This window comes from Scatophagus argus, chromosome 16 (assembly GCF_020382885.2).
Source record: "Scatophagus argus isolate fScaArg1 chromosome 16, fScaArg1.pri, whole genome shotgun sequence".
In the NCBI taxonomy this organism is placed as follows: Eukaryota; Metazoa; Chordata; class Actinopteri; family Scatophagidae; genus Scatophagus; species Scatophagus argus.
In genome coordinates this window covers 8,340,282-8,363,150 of record NC_058508.1, presented here as the reverse complement: position 1 = coordinate 8,363,150, position 22,869 = coordinate 8,340,282, and the positions used below count along the sequence as shown (strand labels likewise).

Here is a 22,869-nt window from a genome sequence, read left to right as displayed (position 1 = left end):
GTCATAGACCGATGTAACGGAGAGAATCCGGTTATTTTTCAAAATAAAACATTGTTCAGACTCAGATAATCAATAACACGGAAATAATGTAAGTTACTTATTCTTTCTGTCCAACCCAGTACCAAATGACCCGCGGAGTTTGCATCTAAGTAAAATAAAATTAAAATATCATTGGGTTTGGTTGTGTTGATTAGACATAACAAGCAGAATTAACACATCTTGTGTGTCATTGGTTTTCATTAGTTGACAGATTAATCAGTTTTTTAAAAAAGTACTGTAGTTTTTTGCTGCACAAAATTGTAAATCTATGTCTAAACTATCCAAGTATTAAAAAATGTTGCTGCTTTTTTTGACAGTTAATGGTGCTTAAAGTGCTTGCAGGGAAAAAGTCTCAGCATCTTAAACCTAAGTGAGTCTGCTTCAGATATACATTAAATGTTTGCTGTTTAAACGCAGGATAGGGTCTTGTATTGAATTTGGTTTCCTTATTTTGTATTTATTTATTTATTTATTTTTTTAGTTTTCAGAGCCACCTGACTCTAGAAAAGGACAAAGCAAATCATAAAACATATTTGCAATTGCAACTTTGTTGTCCTCTTCTTTCCCTCCCCCTGCTGTGACTGCCTTGTTCTTCTTTATCCTGTCTTTTGCTCTTGGTGACTCGCAGTGCCCCCCCTTCCCTTGTCAGCTGTAGCTGTCGGGGGATGGGCAATTGTCAGTCCATTCATAAACAGATGCTGTCCATGGTGTGTATGTGTGCACTCCAGGAGGGCCCCCACCATGCTCTGCTGCTGCTGTTGTTGTTGAACCATCTGCTGAAGCACTTGATGGTTGGAAAGAGGTAGAAAAAGGGGGCCGGGGGGGGCAGAGAGTGGACAGAGGGTGGAGGGTGCTGATTGAGGGTGGTAGCAGGAAAAGGGAGAAAAACTGTCTGTGCGTTTAGTTTGAGTTTAACAGATTAAGGCAAACAGCTGATTTCGTCTGTCATTTGAACACGTGGCAGAAGAGTTTAGGTAAGCCCCCCCATACACACAAACTGAACATTTCTGACTTTTGATGATGGTGTAATGCAATGCATGCTGCTGCAAATCAGTTTTTAGAAAAAGAATTGCTTTATTGGCAGTATATATATTTTCACATACACACACAGAATTTGTCTTCCGCATTTAACCCATCCTTAGTTGAACACACATGCAACACCCAGGAAATTACATGCAGTGAAACACCCAGGAGGAGTGGGCTGCAACTATCAAGCGCCTGAGGTGCAACTTGGGGGTTAAGTGCCTTGCTCAAGGGCACATCAGCCAGCTAATGGAGTGGGGGAGCATGAGAATGCATATTGTTGAACACCATTGTAAATATACCCCCTGGTGTGATGATAAGTTATACATCATTTTCAGCTGATGTTAATGACTTGATGCATTCTAAAACGGATGTCTCTGCCTGTTTCCTAGGCACATTTTTTAAAAAGAAAATGGAAAAGAAATGAGTCTGTGAAAAAGAAGTCTTGATCACTGTGCATTTAGCTATTTAATGCAAAAAATCATTCCAGGATACTAAACATCTTATTACATTTTTAATGCTACATCTTAAATCTTTTCATTCACACTAACAAAGTTTCAATCTTACTTTAAGGCATTGTGCATTTAGCAAAATAAATGCCAAATACATTAAATCCTGCAGCCGTGGTGTCTGCCTGAGTTGTTTCAGCATCTCTGTACGTCTGTCTGTTTATAGCTAAGGTAAGTGCTGTGCTGTAATCCCATTATCAGATTAAACTGCAGCCTGCAGCTTTCTCTTGCAGTCTAAATGACAAACCCACTGGACCCAGTGCAGCTCAACTTGACACTGACTGAGGGAGAAGCCACTGTCTGATTACAAACCCATCTGACATTATAGGAAGAGGATTTTTTTTTGTTAGTCAAAATGAGTAATATTCCAATCAGCCAATGAAAATATTTTATTACAAATGTTTAAGTACACTTATTTTTATAGTGCAACCTGATTTCTTGTTTCATGTTGTTGCCAGGCAATATGAATTGGTGCAAGTGTCACTTTCAGGCAATAAGTAATGTGAAACTGCTCTATTCCTGTGACCAAAGCACAACCATAGACCTTAAAAAAGAAACTTATATAAGGCTTCGGCCAGTGATTATTTTAATTTTGGATTAGATTGCTAAATATTTTTCAATTTAATCAATTATTTGTCTCTCAACTGGTGGGCTGATCAAGCAAACATCAGCTTTTTCCTGCTGATAGTTGATTGATAACCCAAATCTTAGGTGTCTACCTACACACTGCTGATTGTATAGCTCTTCTTTGCTGCTAGGTTGAAGATGTGTGTGAAGCGGCCATGTTTTGGATTTTGTAGCTTCTTTGCAGCAACATCCATACGCAAAGCATCATAGTCCACCTGCAAGCTCATTAGTTCCTCTGATATTGAGCTTCAGGTGATTGTCGTTGCAGAATGTGATGATACTCTCCGTCAGTCACTGCATATTTTAGATGATTCTGGACAGACGTGAATGTAAATCTGCAACTTGAGTGGTGCACAGAGGCATACAACAGCAAGCTGGCAATTCTAGGTCTGTTCTGTATTACTCATCTTTTGTTTTGGTGGCTACTAGCTTATCCCAGTGCGTTAACCTGAAACACAAAAAGTAGCAAGCAATGAGCACTAATGTTATTTTACCATATAATGCAATACCAGTTACCATGAAGTTAATGGTATTTTTTTGTGTTCTACAGGGAACATACCCATAGAGGGAAGAACAGTGGATGGAAGAGAGAGAGAGACAGAGAGTCTGACAAGGAAGGAGGATTAAGAAGATACAGGTCTGGTCAAAAGGTGAGAGGTCATGGCTTGTCAGGAGCTTTTTGATAGTTGTGTATATGGGCCAGGTCCAAGACAAGAATTCCAGTGGCTCGTTTTGTTAATTTTACTTAAAAGTAATTTAACTGTAGTCTTTAATTTGGACGGGAGTTTTTTTTTAATGATAAAAATCTACTACAAGTTTTTAATAGATGATACTGTTGCTCGGCGGTAGCTTTAGCAATTTGATTTGCTATTTACCATTACGAAGGTACAGTAGTTGTTCTCTGTGAGGACTCAGGCTTGGTCATTTATCTGCATCTGCTGCTTCTGGGGCACCAAGTTCTGTTCACCGTACACAAAGTTATTAATCTGATGAGCGATGTACCACTGGGTACTGCAGCGTCCAACTCTCACGATACCTTCATGAATTTCAAGATGATGTTTATTTTTCCAACATTTTTTCTTCCTTTACACTGTTTGTGTTGTCTGTTTGTCTGTCGCGGTATGCTGTGCTCTTACGACAGCGTTGGTGTACTTTGCCATGTGACGTAGAAGAGTTTTCCATTTGAATTGCCGTTGCAGTTTCCACTGAGTCCTGTTTGTACGGGCCTGCTACTGTTACATCTGAAACTACTGTCAGGTCATGAAAGCAGGAAGTCTGATAGGGTCTTATCTCTGACTTTGAGTGTATCTTTATGTTTCAGTTGCTTTTTCTGTCGCTCAATTTTGTTTTCATCCCTCTCCACCTCTGTCCTGTTGTGTTTCTGGTCTCACCCTCTTCCCATATTGTTAGATGTGGTAATGTTTACTCGTACAAACAGATGAGTACTTCACAGTTTAAGTCTCTAGTACCAAAATGTGAAATGGCACAGCAGTTTATCATCATGGAAGGGCTTTCCCCCAGATTAAAGTAATACAGTAACAAGACTACAATCATTGTTCCCCTGAAAAAAAAACTTTATGCTTCACAGTGTCTTACTGGACTGATTTGCTCTCAGTTGTCAGAAGGTCTTTTGCATGCACCAGTTTGTTTATCTTAGGAATGTGAGTTGCAGTGGAGTTGCATCAATAATGAATCTGCACTTTTTGGCATGACTAATTAATTTTGAATTTTTTTCAAACAAAAGTGCCACAAAGTCTCTAAAACGTGAGGTTTTCCAGCTTCTCTTGATGTTATTTGGTAGTAAACTAAATACTTTGGAATTTTTGATTATATATCTGGCATAACAAACATTTGTGAAGACCTTGGGTAAAAAAAAAAAAAGAAACTGAAAATTCAAATAATAGTTGCTACCTTATTCATTAAGACTGCTAAGAAAAAAAACACAATATAACAACCTAAAGAATGAACTTGTACTCAGTAATGTTAGTGCATCTCATTATTTAGATTCCTCAGCGGCACTTTTTGTTGTTAATTCTGTATCAGGCAACAAAACAAACGTAAACGTGGATAGTGTGATCATCAGTATGATTGAAACCGGCAAATGAAATCTCTTACGTGACTTCTAGAAAAGAGAAAAATAATGAATTATGACTTGCTTTTTAATCCATAAGCAACCTAGAGTAATTGGAACTTCTGTAAACCTGATAGGTGATATATAGCCTTGATAGGTGTTGTTGCATATTAAACAAAAATCATGCTTAACTCCTGGAATATCTGCTAATGACATCATTCAGTCCAGTATCCAGAAAATGACAAACCAACAAATCTGCTGACTAATTATCAACTATTTGTAAGGTGCATAGGTAGATAAAGCTCCTGAGCGTGCCTGGTGGCAACCACTACCAACTTGGGTGTGGGTGGACAGGTAGCTCTAAAGTCAAATGGATGACTGGATAATGGACAAACCAGCCAATGAGTCATAAGCAAAAACTAAAGCTTGTGCTTGTGTGCACATTGCCCTTGATTCGAGTTTGTTGTGTGTGTGTGGGTGGGTGGGTCCGCCTCCAAACCCCTCCCAAAACTGATGTGACTGTGATGAACTATGTGACAAGTGTGCTTATCTGCTCGTGCACACTCACACTGCACATGTAATCTCTCATTCTGCATACTGTTTTAAAAAAAATGGCTGCTGACTTGAAGCACAACAACACCTGCACTCCAGTAAATGTCTGAATACTTCCTCATGCTCGTCAGTCTTTTATGTTGGTATCACGTGAAACAGTGAGTTAAAGCAGGAAAGACGCAGTCTGCTTTCTTTTCCGTCAGCTTTTCAAGTAGTTCATACTAGAGGAGGGGGGGCACTAGTATGTGCTTCTTGTGTTGATGTCACCTTGCTTGGACAAGCCCAGAGGAATCGGGAGTGTTTAGGAATGTTGACATGGCAACAGGGTCTTCCCTAAAGAGCCCCTGTGCTGGTTAGTACAGCTCTAAAGAATAGATTTGGAATTGGTTTGTTCTGAGGATTGAATTAAACTGAATTTAAATATTAGCCGTTAAACTTGTTACTTAATTTTCTAATGATGCGGTCTGTGTGTATAATATTTATACAGGATAAAAAGGCAGCAATGCAGCCCTCAAAATTAAGAAAGGCTTTGCTATACCCTCTTGAGCAAACATGTCCATGGGTTTGAGTTATATTCGACAATGTGCTTGTGCAGATCTTCTAACGGTGTTATGGAGCTGAGATCAGAGGTTGAGGCGCCATGTCCATATTTGAGGAATGTTTTCTCTTATATAGCCTTTGTCAGATATGCTGTACTTTTTCTCTATTTTCCCATCCACTTCTTATACCAGGACTAACTGTATGGCCAAATCCGTGTCATGTTGCATATGTGTACTTTCTATACCTGTTGCACTCTTAGTGCAACTATTTTGGGAGTTATGAGTTACGTTCTTTCGAGTGGTTTCTTTTTAATTTGCCTTAGGTTTTGACGAATTTGGGGAAACAGTGTTTTCATAGTATGCACCTTAGTCATGGAATAAACTGCAAAAATGTCTAAAATTGCAATGATTTGTATCCATTAACACATTTAAGGGCATTATTATAAATGTGGTTAAGGAGGCATGTGATTGTTTTTCTTTTCTTGACTGCCACTTAAATGATTTTGGTATATAATGTGTTGTATTTGTTTTAGTATGTTGGGATTTGTGTGTACTATCTTGGCCAGGTCTCTCTTGTGAAAGAGATTTTAATTTCAGTGGGGTAAAATAAAGGTAAAATAAAGGTTTGAAATAAAATGGAAATTTTTCATATTCAGTTTTATTGCTGAAGGTCTGATGTGTTTTACTGGCATACTAATGATGTTAAAGAATATGTCAGCTTTTGGCAACAAAGCACCTTGCTTCAGATGGATTTTGCAGTTGCATAGCAACAGCAGGAAAAATGAAAAGTGCCTTTATCTAAAAGCAATTTTCAGTTGACACTGCATGTGGTGTTTTGAACACCTCAAACAGTGGTGAACTTGGAAAATTCACTTTTTTCCATTTGTAGGTTGTCCAGTAATTATTTGGTATCACTTATCTCTGAGCCTAAAACATGCAGTGTCTCATTTTCTGTTGTTGCAGTTTTGATTCTATAATTTACATTTTTTTTATTTATATCAGACTACCAGATATTTATCCTTGTTGTTGTACATGCCATACTCCGATGCCGTTGTGTTAAACATCCTCATACCTCTTTTGCGTCCTGAACGTCAGCACGCTACGTCAGATCACACACTGGGGTAGCATTATGTCCAGCTCAGTGTGAAAAAGAAAAGCTGATGTAATGGTGACCGGTCTTTATGGCAGTATTGTCAAAAAAGGACTTATGTAACATGTAAGGTGGAAAGCAGGGTCAAATTACTTAATTGCATCTGAATCCTAGATTAGTGGATCAACAGAATTAAGCCACTTTGCCTCTTTCACATTCTTCAGTGTCTTTGCTTTTTATTCTGTTAAATGCAGTACACATTGTACTGAGTTCATATGCCGCTAACTTGAAGAAGTTGACCTCTTTCCTTTTTATACATGTTAGAAGCTGCAGCTGCATTCCTCTCACATCAACTTCAGTGACAGCCTCTCTTCCCTCTGCTTCTTTGTCTCTTCTTCACATTTCATTTCTCTCATCTCACCTCCTAAGCTCTCTGTTTTCTATTTTTTCCCTATTCTGTTCATCACATTTCTCATTCTCTCTGCCCCTGAGCCACACTCTGTGTCTTGTCCCTATATTCCCTCTCTCCCTCCTCAATGCGCTCTGTCTGCCTGTAAGATGATAGCAGCACTCGAGCTGCTGCCAACTCCAGGGGCCCTCATGAAAGCCGCTCTCAGATGGAGACAGGGGAAAAGGGGAACAAACCTGTACTCTGTGTACTGAGCAGCAGCAAAGAACATGCTTATCCACCCCAGGGTTGAGTAATGTTAGTTTGAAAAAGTTTGAAAAATATGATGTTTGTTGTAATTACTAGCTAAATGAATAAATGGGCCTTCTGTATAAAAAATGGATACTGTAGAGAATTATTTTTAGAAATGTTCAGTTATACAGTATATAGTCACTAGAGCTTCATCTAATGATTTATTTTCGTTGTTGATAACATCACATTGCTTCTTTGTCTGAAAGATAATCCAGATCCTAAAACTATGGAGCTTGCTATCACTTAACACAAATAAAATGACCAAATCCTCACTCAGATCTTCACAACCAGCAAATATGAGGCATTTTACTTAAGATATGACTTAAAAAAAGTTAGCTGATATCATAATGGTTGGTGATTATTTAGCTACTGACTTCTGTAGACTAAACAATTAGTTCACTAATTGTTTTGCCTTTTGTACATATAATACATGTATACTCAGTATTATGTAGACCAATACAGGCAGGGAGTTTAATTTATAGAAAATGATTTCATTTTAGATTACAATACTAAAAGGCAAATTATTGTTTTCCACAAACATGGCCAGCTGATAATGGCTCAAATAAAGTGTTTTACAATAACTTCATTTGCACTGCCTTATAAGGATAAGTGGTTTTCCCTGCCACTTTGAATCAGGCTTGACAGTGGTCTTTCCATGGAAGGTTGAGTCAAGATCCAATGAAGTAAACAACTCCATTTGCTGGAATGGGGTTACCCTTTTAGTGCTGCGGCTGCCAGAGGGTCAATTCCACAGTCAGTTCTCTACCTTTCTACTCTGTTTCTTAGTTTTCTTGTCTTTTGATAGTACTTCATCTTCTTTAAAATACTTTATGGCCACTTTCTTGAGAGAGTATTTTGTAACGATGTCAATGTGCTGTTTGCTTCAGTTGGTTCCAGAGGGCTGCTAAGCAGCTTCTGTCAGGCTTTATGTTTAGATGCTGGCATTGTGCCCGGGTTTAGGTAGTGAGTTGTGAGTTGACAAATGTCTAGTTTCACCTCAGTTAAGTGCACCTGGACACTATATATGGTTTTATGGCACTGAGTGTGTTGTCTAGAAACTTTTCCTCTATAAATTGCAGTATTTGGATGATATGCCACTCCACATTGAAGATTAAAATTAATAACCTTTACAAACATATGCTCCAAATGTACCACACATGCATGCTTCATTGCACATTTGCTCGTTGTCCACATGTGGGTTTGTTTGTTCTCTTATCATATTGGCTAGTGAACAGAGTGGTTGCTATTTGAACAGAAGGTTTATAAATAGGTCTGTGTACTGCAGCAGCAGGCAGAGAGAGCTAACACATTTGGTAACCTGCGCTAAGAAAATGTCAGGAGACACACACAGAGCTTTCTGTCAAACACACTGGTCCACTTTTGCTGAAGGATGTCGGTGTCCCTCTCTCTCTCTGATGATTCCTGCCTTTGTCGTCGTCCTCTTATTATGTTGACCTCCCTCTCTCACTGTCATCTGTTATCTTTGTTACTACTTCTCTTCGTCTGCTCATGGACATGAGGTCTTGCTTGCCATGGAGTCCGAGTGCTGACGTTGTCAGCTTTAAGCCTGTTGTATAACCCTAATCTAGTGCAACCCATACATACTGATTTCCCCCTCAAGAAGGGAAGGTGTGTGGGGTCATCAGTTTCCCTCTAACTTTTTCTTCATGCTACTTTTCTGACTAAGCTAGTTGACTCCACATTCTTGCCTCACACTTCAGTGTACCATAAGCAGGACTGAGGAGAGATATTAATATCCTAAAGCGAGAACATGTGGATCTACTTTGAGTAGATGTGTGCACATCAGTAGGCTAAGTTTCAATAGCTAAACAAGTCAGACCTTCCTGTAAGTGAGACTGTGTTTGATAATGTATCACAGTTGCAGTGGTGCTATAAATTTCATTTTGTTTCTGGGCTTCCTGAGAGGTATAGAAAGTAAAAAGGGCATTGTTTTTATTTATTGATTCATTATTGAATCCTCTAAAAGCACTTTAAAAATTTGTGCTTTGCAGTTGATGTTGTGATTGCGTTGCTTCGAAACCGATGATTTTCTTTGAATTTATTGATAATTGGCATACAATATGTTGAACTAACCATCCTTCTCTTTTGTCTCTTTGTCTTTTTCTGCAGTGCCAGAGTATACCAACTCAAGACAGAGTCCTAAATATAAACCACGTCCCCCCTCCCCCCTCCCCACACATACACCTATACACACAAACGCTCACACGTACAGTCCTTAGCAATGCCAAGGGGGCCTGATCAGCCTGCTGCCCGCTCTGACAAGCCCTGCCTCTTCACCTCAGACCCTTGAGGCTGTGTCCTCCTTAGCTTCGATCTTTGACCTCCCCTTTGTCGACCTGGGAACCAGAGGTCACCTGTTCTCCACTCAACCCCGGGACACCCTCCTGCCCAGACAGGAGCCACATCCACCAGCCCCACTCACAGGTAAACTAAGAAAAGAAGGAAAAGAGCACAAGCAAACAACAGTGAATTACATTCAGTTAGAACTGTTCGTATCTGTAAACACATACAGGGACACTAGCCTACACAAACACACTGTAGTACTCACATCCTTGGATAAGCAACAAAACGGTAATAAATGTTAAAATGTGGGTGTGCTCTTGCTCATAGCTTCTGAAGAGTTTCTACTTGTAACCCAAATAATTAGAAATTAACTTAATTAATCTAGTCTGGCATCCTAAACATGATTCACCAAGAATTTGAAATTGTTTTTGTAAATACACATTTTAAGAAATCTTTTGCAGTTTGTTTATAATTTACTGAGGTTTTTGAAATACGTGCAGATTAGTTTCAGTCTGCATTGTTATCAGAAATGCAATATTCAGCAAACTAAGTGGGACATAATTTGATAGTGTTCAGTCATACTGTACTAAAAGAGAAAAAACCTAATTGAGAATATGCTGTTCGGCACTCACTGAAAATTAAACACGTTACTTATTGCTTATTTTAAATGTAATATGGATAACCAATTGAAACTACCAACATGGGTGTATCTAAAAGCAGGGTCTGTCCACTAATGCTCTTCTACTTGCGAGCTCCCTCTTAAGTTAAATCCTTTCTTATCTGTTTGCTTGTCTCTCATTGAATGTCCTATCTGTCCAACTGTCTAACTGTTTCTAGCATCTCCACTCTGTGTTTGATTTCTGGTTCTGTCTCTAACTCACCTAACTCTGTTTGACAGTCTTTCCCCTCTCTGTTTCCAGGCATGGCTCCCATTCGGGATTCCGTCAGCCACTCCCCTAATCAAACAGGTGACCACACATTCCTTCTTTCCCCATTCTGCATTTCTTTTTCTCAGTCTTACTGGCTCCTACTCTCTACTTTGTCATCGGTAGAATAGGTAGTCTTAGTTTGACCTGACCTTGACAGATGATGCATTTTATTCATGTCCTATTAGAAAGACTGGGAGACAGATGAGTGGGTGAGAAAGTGGGTGTGAGAGGGTGAAAGGGGAGGAGACTAGGTAAGTGAACACGATAAGCACCAAAGAGAACTGGCGATCAAGTTGAAAGTGAGAGACTCATTAAGTGTGAAAGACCCAGAGACGGGCAACCCGTCATAGTTGTTTTCTGATGAAGAAACCAGCAAAAAAATAAGCAGTAGATGTTGTCATGACTGAAAGAAAAGCATGAACTGTCAAATAAAAGATGGTATTCAAATAATAAAATGGTGCTGAGCTACCCCAGAGCCAGTGCTGTGGGTGTGCTGCCCTCTCTGAGAGAGATTGATTTGCTTTGTTTCAAATGTCTGCTCTCTAATCCAAGGCTAATTACTTAACTGCAGAGCTCCTGGAATGTTTTCTTTCTGTTGCTTAAGGTTTATTGTAAAGCAGAACAAATGTGAAATAAAAAATATATATCTGGCAATAAATTTGAATGTGTAAACCAATCCAGATCCAGATATAAACCAGATCCAAATCATTTCTGTTGCTGTCACCTTCACCCCTCACTCCCTCTTTTCACACTCAGTTACCATTTCCCCTATGCCCTTCATCTCTCCTGCTGATGGTTGTCTTTCGCCTCCCTGAATCCTAGTTTATAGATTTGGCATGCTTTTGGGTCCTGCTGTGGTGACAAAATGGTGGCAGCTGTGTCCAGGCTCAGACCTGGCACTGATCACATCCAGAACGGTTGAGCAGCTGATGGTTGCAGGGAATAGAAAAACATTAAAGCAACAGTGAATAAAGGGAATTTAAGCCACACCTGCTGTTTAATTTAGTGCTGCACATCTAATTGTCATGTCCTTTATGACGATGAAATAGCACCTTTTCTTGAATGCTTGGGTTAGCTTACCCTTACTCTCAGATTTCTCTAAAATTTGAATCTCCAATCTAACAGTACCCCTGGTCCATGTCCACCCTCTTTCACCAGGTCTGGAGCATCCTGGCTTGGATCCCCAGTATGAGCCTTCCCCCTGGTCCTCTGGCTCTCCCTGCAGCAGTGACAGCAACAGCAACTGGGGCAAAGTCCTAGTGGACGGAAGCACTGACAAACCCAACAACTCTTCTTCAACTAACTCTTCTGTCTGGCCTCCCTCCTCCTCTTCATTCTCTTGCTCCTCCTCTTCTTCCTCGTCTGGCTGTGGGTCAGGATCAGACCCTGAGTTGGCATCAGAATGCATGGACGCAGACTCTAGCTCCTCGATCGGCTCAGAGAAAAACCTTGCCGCTGTGACAACAGTGATGATGATGTCAGCAAATGCTTCTTCCTCTGTGTCTTCTACAGCTTCTTCCCCCTCCTCTTCTATGGTGACTTCTGCCATGATGGTTGGCGTGTCTGTGAATGGAGATAGCAATGGCAACAATCGTCAGGTAATGGGTGGAGGTATGGGAACCGTGAGCGGTTCAAATAATGGAAATAATAATGTCACCGGCCCCTCCCACTACTCTGTGGCTGGGTCCAGCAGTATTGGCAGCAATAACATGGGTAACCACAACAAACCCGTCAATAACAGTGGTGTATGGGGCTCACAGTCAGGCAGCAACATGATCACTGCTGGCGGAAGCACCCCCTGCATCAATGGAGGGTTAAACCCAAACACTTTAAACCCAAATGCCAACCATGGTGCCTGGCCGCAGAATCCAACCCCAGGCCCAGTGTCCCAGGGCCAGCGTCCTCCACAGGCCCAGGGGATGAGCTCTAAACTGGGTCTAGCTCCCCAGCAGGGCCCGATGTTGGGCTGGGGTAGCATGGCAGCTCCAAACAACAGCAGTATGATGGAAGACACTGATGTGAATAATGGTACAGCAAGCAGCAAGGTGTTAGGAAGCAGCAACAGTGGAAATGGTAGCCTACAGCCTACCACCCTTAACACTGAATCCAATGGACCAAATAACACTATCATGATGAATACTACTACTACTACTACTAATGCCACAATGACCTCTAGTCCACCAAACTCTACCGCCTCACCCCAGCTCAGTGGGGATTGTTCTTGGGGCTCTATTGGAGGAGGGAATGGGGCTCCACTGGCCAATGGAAACCCCTCATCAGCCCCCCAGCACCGACAAGGAGAACTGGGTGGTCCTGGGGCCTTCGGTACGTCTTGGGGCGCAACTACCTACCCTGGAGACAAGGGCCATCCAAATGTAGACACTGTGAACCCCCAAAATCCTGCCTTAATGCAGGCTGGGAACCCCCAAATTTCCTCTACTGCTGCTTACAAGAGTAATAATAACCACAATAACACTGGGGCCCCACGCTGGGACCAGGGGCCCACCAATAACCCAAACCAACCCCAGAGTAATTTGTCCTGGGATATTGGCTCAAATCAGATCCCCAGCTCTGCAGGCCAGACACCAGGAAATGGCAACCAAACTACAATGGGCCCTCCAACAGGGATACCACGCCCCTGGGGGAGCAGCGCATCATCTTCTTCTTCGTCCTCATCATCCTCTTCTACATCTAACAACATGTCAAATGGAGAATGGGGATCAGCAGCTCCTGGTAACAACCATTCAGATGCTGGAAGTCATAAAGGAAACTCTGCCAACAACGGCTGGAAGAGCTTGGAGGATGATGCAATGGGTATGGGAGGTGGAGGAGGAGGTGGATCCCATGGCCTGGGAAGTGTTTCTGGTGGCTGGGGTCGCTCTGGAGGAAGTGAGGGAAGCGGAGAGAGCTCTGGAGGCCGTTCCAGTTCAGACAGAGACATCAGCCATCCAAAAGGGGGAAATCGCAGAAAAGGAACTACATCAGTACTGCCAGCTGTGTCCCGTGCTGATTTGGACCCAAGGGTTCTATCAAACAGTGGATGGGGACAGACACCCATACGGCAAAACACTGCCTGGGACGTCACTTCTACTTCAAACAATCAGCGCCAGGGTCCCAGAGGAGACGAAAAAAATCAGAGCTGTGGAGGCTCCGGTTGGGGCACAGCATCACCGGCAGCTCCCTCCCAGACCTCTGGAGGTAGGGTGATAACATGTATGAATTTCAGCAACAGCAATACTGAAGTTTAGAACAAAAAATTGTATTGCAGAATACACAAATAAACTAAAAATGGATCTCACTTTTGTTCTACTTGCAGGTTGGGGGGGTGGGCCAGGCAGTGCAGGCTCAGGTACAGGAGGCTCTGGCTGGGGAGAGCGACCAAGCTCTGGGTGGGACAGCAAAGTCCCAGCAAATGGAGGAAGTGGACAGAGTGGCTGGGATGATGGATCCAGCTACAAGGGAAGCAACAATACCAGTAACACCTGGAGCAATAATGTTAACAAAGATGACAGGTAAGAAATCCTGATGTAGAAATATTATTTGCTGTAAATGTAATCAAGATGTGATTTTTTTTTTTCCCTCTCAGTTTTGTTAGGCCTAACTGCATTCATTTTCAAAGTTTCTTATTTTCTCTGCTTTTTTTTTTTTCTTCAACCGTTATTACCTACCTTGTATATTATTTGCTGAACACTTTTATTGCCTTTGTTTAGGTCCAATACATGGAGTAATGCGCCCAAACCGCAGCAAGGCTGGGGTTCCAGTGGTGGAAATGGAAGTGAAGGTTGGGGTAATGGCGGAGATGGTGCACGACCAGGGGCAAACAACCACTGGGGGGAGCCCCAGAAAGGTGCAGGCTCCGTGGGCTGGGACAGCGACAGTGACCGATCTGGCTCTGGATGTTGGAGCGAGCCAAGCCGAACCAACACTAGCAGCAGCAACACCTGGGGAGGGAGTGGAGGATCAAATACTCCAGACCAGAACACTCCAAACCCAGGTTCCAACTGGGCTGACCTAGTCCACAAACCCAGTTCTCAGAGTAACAGTCAGGGCTGGGGTGAGCCAGTGAAGAACAACCAAGGAACTCAGAACTGGGGTGAACCCAGTCCCAAGCCCTCCAGTGATTGGGGAAAAGGTCCTGAATCCAACACGCCCAGAGGCAATCAAGGTCCTAGCAAGCCCACAGGTAGTATTGATTTTTCAAGATCAAGATCTTTTTCCTGTATTTATTGACAACTCCTGTTTAGTTGGGTGCCCAGACATTTATTAAGGACACCAAAACTGAAACGGCATTGTGTCTTCTTTGCCACTGTATACCATGAAAGTGGGAGGACATACAACTGACGAATCACTTTTAATGTTTGTTCTTCTATCAGGCTGGCTTGGAGGCCCAATGCCCACAGTAGGTCAGAAGGAGGAAGTGGCAACTGGGTGGGAAGAGCCTTCTCCTGAGTCCATTCGTCGGAGAATGGAGATTGATGATGGAACAGCAGCTTGGGGAGACCCTGGTAAGCACTCAGCTCACTATAAACTTCTTCAAAAGAAAGAAAGCCTGAAAAATCATATAAAATTAAACCTTGTTCCTAGGTAAATACAGCGGTGGATCTGTCAATATGTGGAACAGGGCTGGCCAGTCAGACCAGGAGGCCATGGGCCCAACTTCTCAACACCAGTCCAACCCATCACACAGCTCGAAACATCCCCCTCAGCCCATGCAGCCTATTGTCCAGGACAAAAGCTGCAGTTCTGGTAAGCTGGAATGGGCAGAAGCCGGAGTAATTGGCTGTTCTTACTAATATTTTAATTTGTAAGTGCTGTATATAGACTAAATAAGTAATAAATAAACTTAAGCACACCAGTTTCACCAGTCACACAGCTTTATAGGCTGGTGTACAAAATGCTTATGCACATGCCCACACAACTCTAACACGTGCGTACATGTGGAAAAAGGAATGATTTGAACACTGAGTCACACTTGCTTCTTTTATAGTCTGCCCGGTTACAACAGACCTTGTTATTATTTACATTTTCTGGTGTTAAGCCTGCAGGGACACTTTCATCATCCTCTTCTGTCAGTATGCACTAACACTAGGTTGCATTAGCTTGCAAATGAATCTTTTTTACATTGTTTTATGTTTCCTTACATATTCAGGTATAAAAATGCTAGATGAGCCATTATCAAAAATGGTGAGAGCAAATAAGTGGAAACCTTGTGGTGCAGTCTGTAAGTCTTAAGAGTGGATAGAAAAGGTGCAAGACCCACCCACACACACTTTTTGAAATAGCTGAAATTAGGTCTTAAAAGGATTTAGATAGTACAAACACAAAAAGTGTGGATGCACAAACATTCACAGTTGTACTCAAATGCAGTATTTGCACAAACACATAGAGAGAAAACAAACACTTACAGCCATTCTATCTCCCATTTCCCTATGGTATCGGCTATGTTGAGGGCTTTTTGTAAAGCTGGTTGAGTCATCCCTTTGGAATGCTAAGAGCATCGATTTTTCTTTTTTTTTTCTCTCTCTCTCTCCCCACTGATTCGCCTTTTTTTCCTCCTCCCTTTCTCTCTCACCCGCCAGTTCTACTTACTGAAACACTGGCTTTTGTTGGGTTTGAGAGAAAGAGAGAGAGAAGAGAGAGAGTGAGAGACCATGAGTGATAGAGCAGGATGTCTGGTAACTTAGTAATAGGAATGGCTGCAATGTAAGATGGGGAAAACTAAAAAGAATATGGCGGTTATTCTGTAGAAGTGTGCTGACAAGGGGGACAGAGGGGAGGGGCTGTATGGGTAATTCAGGGTTGCTGTCCAGTGAGCTAACTAGAGCAGCAAAGTGAATGGCAAGGAAGGGTGGGGCAAACTAGCCAGCTACTCTGCTGAGAAAAACTATGAGGCTGTAGATGTTAATTCGTTTTAGTTCATTTGGTTTTATTTTTGTAAACACTGAAGTACTGATGTTGGTGAAAACGGTGGTAAATTGAGTAGACGAATACAATAGATGATGAGATAAACATGTTACAACAGTTTTGTCGTTCGCTGTGTTTCAGATGTGCATGAAGATCTGCTTTTTATACAACTTGTCAAACAAGCACACACATATTGTGTTTCTCAACCACCTTTGATTAGATCAACTAATGTACCTACATAGATGGTGAGACAGGCAATGGATGCAGGATAGGATTACAGTTTAATTGGTATGTGTGAGCATTAGATGCACTCTCGCCCCCTTTTGTGTATATACATCTGCCTGTATGTTTAGCTGTGTGTGCATGTATATATGTATTTATTTATTTATTTCGTGTTATGTACTTCTCTGTGAGCATGCTCAGTCATATGAGGGACACTGAAGCCCGAGGCCACCCCGTGATCTGTCCTATTTTTATGGGAAGGTATCCCTGGCATCTTCCCAAATGCCTCCTGTGGAGGGAGAAAGTAGCAGGTCTGGGTGGTCAGCTGTAATGGGAGCCTTTTGAACTCATACTTGGACTCAGCTGAGGACACACAGTCTCACATTTGAAAGTGTATGGGGACCCATGCACACATCTATATTCCCACAGGAGTTCAAGTAAACAACACTTACATAAGCAAGGTGATGCGGGGTTCCCCAGGGACATAATCAGGGCTCTCTCCTTGAGCTCTGTTCTCTGATTCCACAAGAAAAAATAAGATAAACTTGCAGCATAATTGTAAATATGACCATCTGAATAGGCTCCCAAGAAAGATTGTATTCATCTGCATATTTAAATAAGGGCCACTGTTGTCACATCTTTTCATATGATGCCACCCACTCTCCAACTGAGTATCCAAACAAGCTTAATATGGCTTCTCTGAATGAGGAAAGCAAATGAACTACCTGAGACACATACAGAATGATGTGTAACTATAATAACATGTAGTTGGATCTAGGGGTTCTCGCATCACTTTTAAACCATGATTTCTGCAAGCGGCATTAGATTTGCATTGTCATAAGACCCTTTCATTTTGTGAGGACAGTGGAAATATTGTGATGTTGTTGCTGGATAGGTAGACATGATTTTTGTTCTCCTCTCTGTGTGTATTTTAGTTTTAGGGCTTCTGATTTGTGTCTTAGCATAATGATGATGATAAAGAAATGCAGAAAGCTTTTGCTTTAAGACAACACCATGTCCCCATTTTAAAGGCTATCTCCCTCCTTTCATGTAGGTTGGGGTGAGCCCTACCCTCAGCAGAAGGAGTCCTCGACATGGGGAGAGCCTGCCACTGCTCCACCTGTGACAGTGGACAATGGTACATCTGCCTGGGGGAAACCCATGGACACCAGCTCCAACTGGGATGAACCCAGTAGGGGTAGCCGAGAGTCTGGATCTGGATGGGGTGGCCAGCACAAGTCTGGTAGGTGCACACTTGAAGGTGAATATTCACCAAAAACTTGGATCTGAAGAGTAAAATGATGTGTTCAAACTATAAGCCGTCCTGGCTGATCTTGAACTCTGGCTTTAGTGCAGAGTAGCAGGGGAGAGAATTTATCTGCAGGAAGTGCATGAAAGGGACAATATAACTGTATACAATCACTTGTTGGCACTCAGTTTCTTCCCTGGCCCTTTTTGTAACTCCAGGTCCCAAGCCCATGGAGACTTGGTGTGGTGAGGAGGTGTCCATGGGCAATAGCTGGGACCAGGAAGAGGAAGTGGAGATTGGCATGTGGAGCAACAGCCAACAGGACAACCGGTCCCATGACCAGAACACCTGGAACTACAAGCATAAAGGCTCCTACAAGGTTTGTTCACCATAGCTTTGCACACTTGTTCATCCCAGTCATGAAAACATTGATATCCACGGGTTAAAGTTTGGAGTTCTCTTTTGAGAAATCAATGTGTTTGATTCCTTAGAAACCCTTGAAAACCAAGTGGTTAAAAAGACAACCCTACTATTGCTTTGGGGTTCTCAAGCTCATTATTTTATTGTTTCAGATTAACAAACCAGTCAATAAACAGGATGAACCCTGGATGAAACCTTTCATCAACCAGTTCAACAGCATGAACTTTTCTGTAAGTACTATTTCCCATTGTTTTCCTGTTGCTCTCCTTCATTTTAAAATTAAATTTAAACAGTTTAAACAGTTGTTTCTTTATTTTTTCAAACTTTGTTTCAGTTTTTCAGCTGCATAATACATAATATTCATTGAATGAAACATTTATGCTTTTTTGTCTCTATAATCCCATTTCTTTGTTTATCCCTTTGCAGAGAGACTCACCTGACGACTCCATGAAGACAGGAGCAGGGATGGTGCAGGACAAACGTATGGACATGGGCAGTATGGGAGACTTCAATGGAGTAATGGGGAAGAACCCTGGATCTCGACACCAGCTCCACAAGGAGTCTGCCATGGATCGCAGCCCTTACTATGACAAGGTATGCAGAAACCTTGAATCTCTAGTATTCTGTTGGTAGGTGTAAGGAAAAGTTCACATAACACACCTTGGAAATATAGGAAGGGAAATACAGAACACAGCAGGTGGGGCACATCTGCATTTACACACTATTTACAAGCAGCGTTTTTAGACAGAAGTTTGCTCAGTCTGTCTGGATTGTTGTGCTTATGAGGTGGATATGGAAGAGAGTCCCTTGTGTATAATCTGCCTCAGTTGTCTGTCTGGGTAGTTGTGTCTTAGTCCTGTAGTGCCCCCTAGTGGTTGTTCTAACACACTGCATTTGATGCGTTTACCGTTGGATGGCATGTTTTGATACTTGCTGTTTGCGTGAAGCATCTCATCATTCTGAATTGTTAGGCTTTGGCACTTCGGAACAACAAGAGCAAATGGAAAATATGCGCTTTTACAAGCTGAATTGTAAAAACAATTGGTAGTTTTGCAAGTGATTTGTAGTTCTGTGGCAATGATTCATTCCTTTAGGTAGTTCTGTACAAAGCTGCTGTGGTTTTGTTTGGCTTTGCTGCTTTTCCTTCTGCATTGAACACTGCTTGTCTCTTCTTTCTATTTCTTTCCTGACTCCCATCCTCTGGTGTGACCTTGTCTTTTTCTACTGCACTCTCCTTCTCTCTACTACTTCCTTCTCTACTACACTTTCATGCTTTCCTACACTTTTCACTCTCACTCTCATTGTTTCCTCGGCCCTCACATTACTTCCTGTCGTCCCCCCCCCCCCCCCACACACACACAGACTTCTTATTCAAAATTAACTCTTTTTCCTTCTTTTGTCCTTCCCTCTCTGCACTTCTATGGCTGCTGGTGTGCTTCCTGTCCCTCTGTGCTTGCCGTCCATCTGCTGTGCACCTGGCCTTGCTTCTACAGCTGTCTGTTTCCCCCTCTGCTTATGATAGTCAAACTTCTGATGAGCTCTCCTCCAATCAAAGCATGAGTTTCTCCCCTTCCAATTCTGCTCAGCCTATCCCCTGTCTCGACTCTGGGCCGTCTACTGCCCACTCTAGCCTGGGTGGTGCTCGGCAGGTGAGTGTAGAAGTATGAAGAGGTTGTTGTCTTGAGGTCTTGAGCTTCCTACCCTAAGATACAGTACCAACAATAAGAAGTGTTTTCTATATGATTCTAGCAGGTTACCCATCACATATTATTAAAACTCTTATTTCGGACGTTTCATTTGTGATTACATGCGCCACTGAGTTGACTCAAAAGCCTGTCGTCACAAAGTCACTGGACCATCATTATGAATGAAGAAACGGCTTTTCAAGTTTGTTCTAAGTTGTTTGCTCATTTGTATGTGTGTGTGTTTTATGTCTTATGTCTTCCCTGCTCAGAATGTAAACCCTATGATGGGTGGCAGCAGCGTAGCACAGGGCCGAGGCGGCCCCCAGTCCCAGATCTCCTCCCAACCCAACCTTCGTAACCAAGTGCCTCCACCCATCCTGCCCTCTCAGGTAGCACACACCTACAAAGCATTATGCTTTTTCCAGGTCATACATTCACAATTTTATCTGTTGCCCTTTTTGTTTTAGGCTTCAAAGTCTGATGTCCCAGTGTCTCTAATATGAATGCACTTTACATGCAGATCATTCAGATCAACTTTGTAGATGTATGGACATTTTTCCCCTAACTTCCTCAGAACAATATGAGAATCGATTTGCTGGGACTTCAAACTTGATTGTGATGGATAATCCTACATACTATATACTAGTTACACAATGTTTTCATGTTACTTAAAAACTTGATACTATCAGGTGAGGGTGGCAAACCCTGGTCAACACCGGCGCTGATTTAAAGAAACCTAAACTGTCAATTCATGATGTATTCATTGAGATATTAGAGGTGCACGATTGTTATTTTCTTTGCCGATTCCATTATTATTGTGCGACTTGCTGATTCTGGTTTTCTTTTTAAGAACTATAATTGACAGCATATACAAAAAAAAACCTACTTTCATAACAAAAGAAATGATTAAAACTTTACAATTTCCTCTCAAAATAAAGCAACTGAAAACAGCTGCAAATAACAATTAACTGAAAATGAGCTGTACACCCAACTTTATCTGACATTTGACTTTGCCAAACAAAAGCAGGTGCAACATCACAAATGGCAGTTGCTAACATCATTGAATGATCTTGAATTTCCTTCGGGATCAATAAAGTATCTTTCTGTCTATCTATCTATCATTTTACAGTATCCTTCACCAGTTGTTGTAACATTTGTAACATTTATTTACAGACAGACTGTGACTTACACTGGACATTTACAGTCAACTCTAACTCTGTACAGTTCTGCTTCGCTGCACACATCTAACCACTCGCCACTCGCTCTTGTTTCACCACTCGCTCATATATGATTGCATGCTTTGTGACTTGTTCTTCTTCGTTCCCTGGCTGGTCAATCGGTGCATCTCTATTATATACAAATTTTAGACAAAGGTTAGACAAGAGTCGAGGAGCTACATTATCCTCAAAACATCACGTCATTCTTTTTCTCCCACTCTTTGATCCATTGTTTGCTTTCAACATTTAATTCACAGTAAAACTTGGAATGACAACATATTAATGAAAACTGAAATCTGTGTTTAGGTCCCTCCATCCCTGTTGAAATACCCCGGAGGTAATGGAGGTCTGAACCCTCTGTTTGGCGCCCAGCAGGTTGCTGTGCTCAACCAACTGACCCAGCTCAACCAGCTGTCACAGCTCAACCAGATTAGCCAGTTACAGGTAGAGAGAAGGACACATGCCTTTGAACAAACACATACACATACACATGCACACAGGTGTGTACAAAAACATAAATACATTTTGTACATGGTTTTATGTCTTGTGTACAGCAACACAGTCTTGTCTGAGGGGAATGAAATACCCCTAAAAACGACATACTCGGACTAGATATACTGTCCTGAATGCAGGAACAGAAAACATCTCTTTCATGTTTTATCTGTACTTGAAATACATGTAGAACCTTTTATGCTCAAATAAAAATAGATTTGCTGGATGTAATATTATGCAGTGAATGTGTGTAAAAGTTAATCTCAGATATAGAAAAACAAACTCTTAAACTCTTTGACTTCTGTCTGCAGCGTCTTCTCCTCCAGCAGCAGCAGCAGCAACAGCAGAAGGCTCAGAGCCAGAGAGTCGTGCCTTTGGGGCGACAGAATGAACAGGTGTGTGCATGTGTCTCTGTGTATCAAGATTTAAATCCTAAATCTAAATCCTGCGTCATTACACCCAGAATTAATGGTGTTGTCTCATTGATTGGTTTCTCTAACTTCCTCTTCTTAGACACGTCCCATTGGTTCGTCTCCCTCAATGATGCAGCCCCCGCGGCACCTGGACCCCTCCCTGCTGAAACAGGCCCCAACCCTCAAACCATACCTGGATAACTACTTGTCCAACCACACCCCTGAGATGCAGAAGGATGCTGCTGCTCTCGGATCCTTCAGCAACTTCCCTTTAAGTATGTTTGATCCTGTTAAGAGCAATTTCATCTCCCAGATTTGAATGATGACACATTTTCGTGTAGATATTTGCCTATAATATGTATATGAATATGTAAATTACATCTGTTGAATATACAAGGTGACTGAATGTTTTTCTCTCTGCTGTTTTCTCTCTTCCTTCATCCCTCCCATCAGGCTTGAACTCTAACCTGAATGTATCCCTGGACATGAGTGTTGGTGGTGGGAGTGGTGGTGGCGGAGCTGTGAACTACAAAGAGCCGCCCCAGTCCAAGCTGAAGAAACTTTGGGCTACTGACCCTCTGGATCAGAACAGCAAACCTGGTAAGGAAGAGCCTGTCATTGTGGTCGTCACAGTACAGAGTAGTTTATGCAGTGACTATCTGTTTAGGAGAACTGATCATATACTTCAGGGTTTAAACTACAGCAAAAATTTGGGACAAATCACAAAACTTTGGACAAAGCAGTGCCTGTTGCTGCTGAATTTGTCTAGTTGTTAATTATTTATGTTAAAGAAATGTTAGATTAGGTTGAGGAAATCTGTAATTCTGCTGTGGCCACCGCTTTTCAGCCCTTATAAAGAGTATATGCTTGCTAAAAAAATTTTA

At 41.9% G+C, this 22,869-nt stretch overlaps 1 protein-coding gene across 4 annotated transcripts in view; it reads left to right on the top strand.

Annotated features, from left to right (window-relative positions):
• LOC124073175 (trinucleotide repeat-containing gene 6A protein-like) overlaps nt 1-22,869 on the top strand; it is a 33,335-nt gene that overhangs the window by 6,377 nt on the left and 4,089 nt on the right. For 2 of the 4 annotated variants that reach the window (XM_046415204.1, XM_046415205.1), the window contains exons 3-19: nt 2,749-2,848; nt 9,281-9,595; nt 10,375-10,422; nt 11,542-13,581; nt 13,700-13,895; nt 14,094-14,566; nt 14,757-14,888; nt 14,968-15,129; nt 17,564-17,752; nt 17,977-18,137; nt 18,331-18,408; nt 18,605-18,772; nt 20,133-20,252; nt 21,387-21,524; nt 21,884-21,967; nt 22,086-22,260; nt 22,439-22,585. In XM_046415204.1, coding sequence (XP_046271160.1) covers nt 10,377-10,422; nt 11,542-13,581; nt 13,700-13,895; nt 14,094-14,566; nt 14,757-14,888; nt 14,968-15,129; nt 17,564-17,752; nt 17,977-18,137; nt 18,331-18,408; nt 18,605-18,772; nt 20,133-20,252; nt 21,387-21,524; nt 21,884-21,967; nt 22,086-22,260; nt 22,439-22,585 — 4,309 coding nt within the window. In that variant the 5' untranslated portion in view covers nt 2,749-2,848; nt 9,281-9,595; nt 10,375-10,376. The remainder of the gene's footprint in view (nt 1-2,748; nt 2,849-9,280; nt 9,596-10,374; nt 10,423-11,541; nt 13,582-13,699; nt 13,896-14,093; nt 14,567-14,756; nt 14,889-14,967; nt 15,130-17,563; nt 17,753-17,976; nt 18,138-18,330; nt 18,409-18,604; nt 18,773-20,132; nt 20,253-21,386; nt 21,525-21,883; nt 21,968-22,085; nt 22,261-22,438; nt 22,586-22,869) is intronic. The other 2 variants (XM_046415208.1, XM_046415209.1) reach the window with 2 other exon arrangements.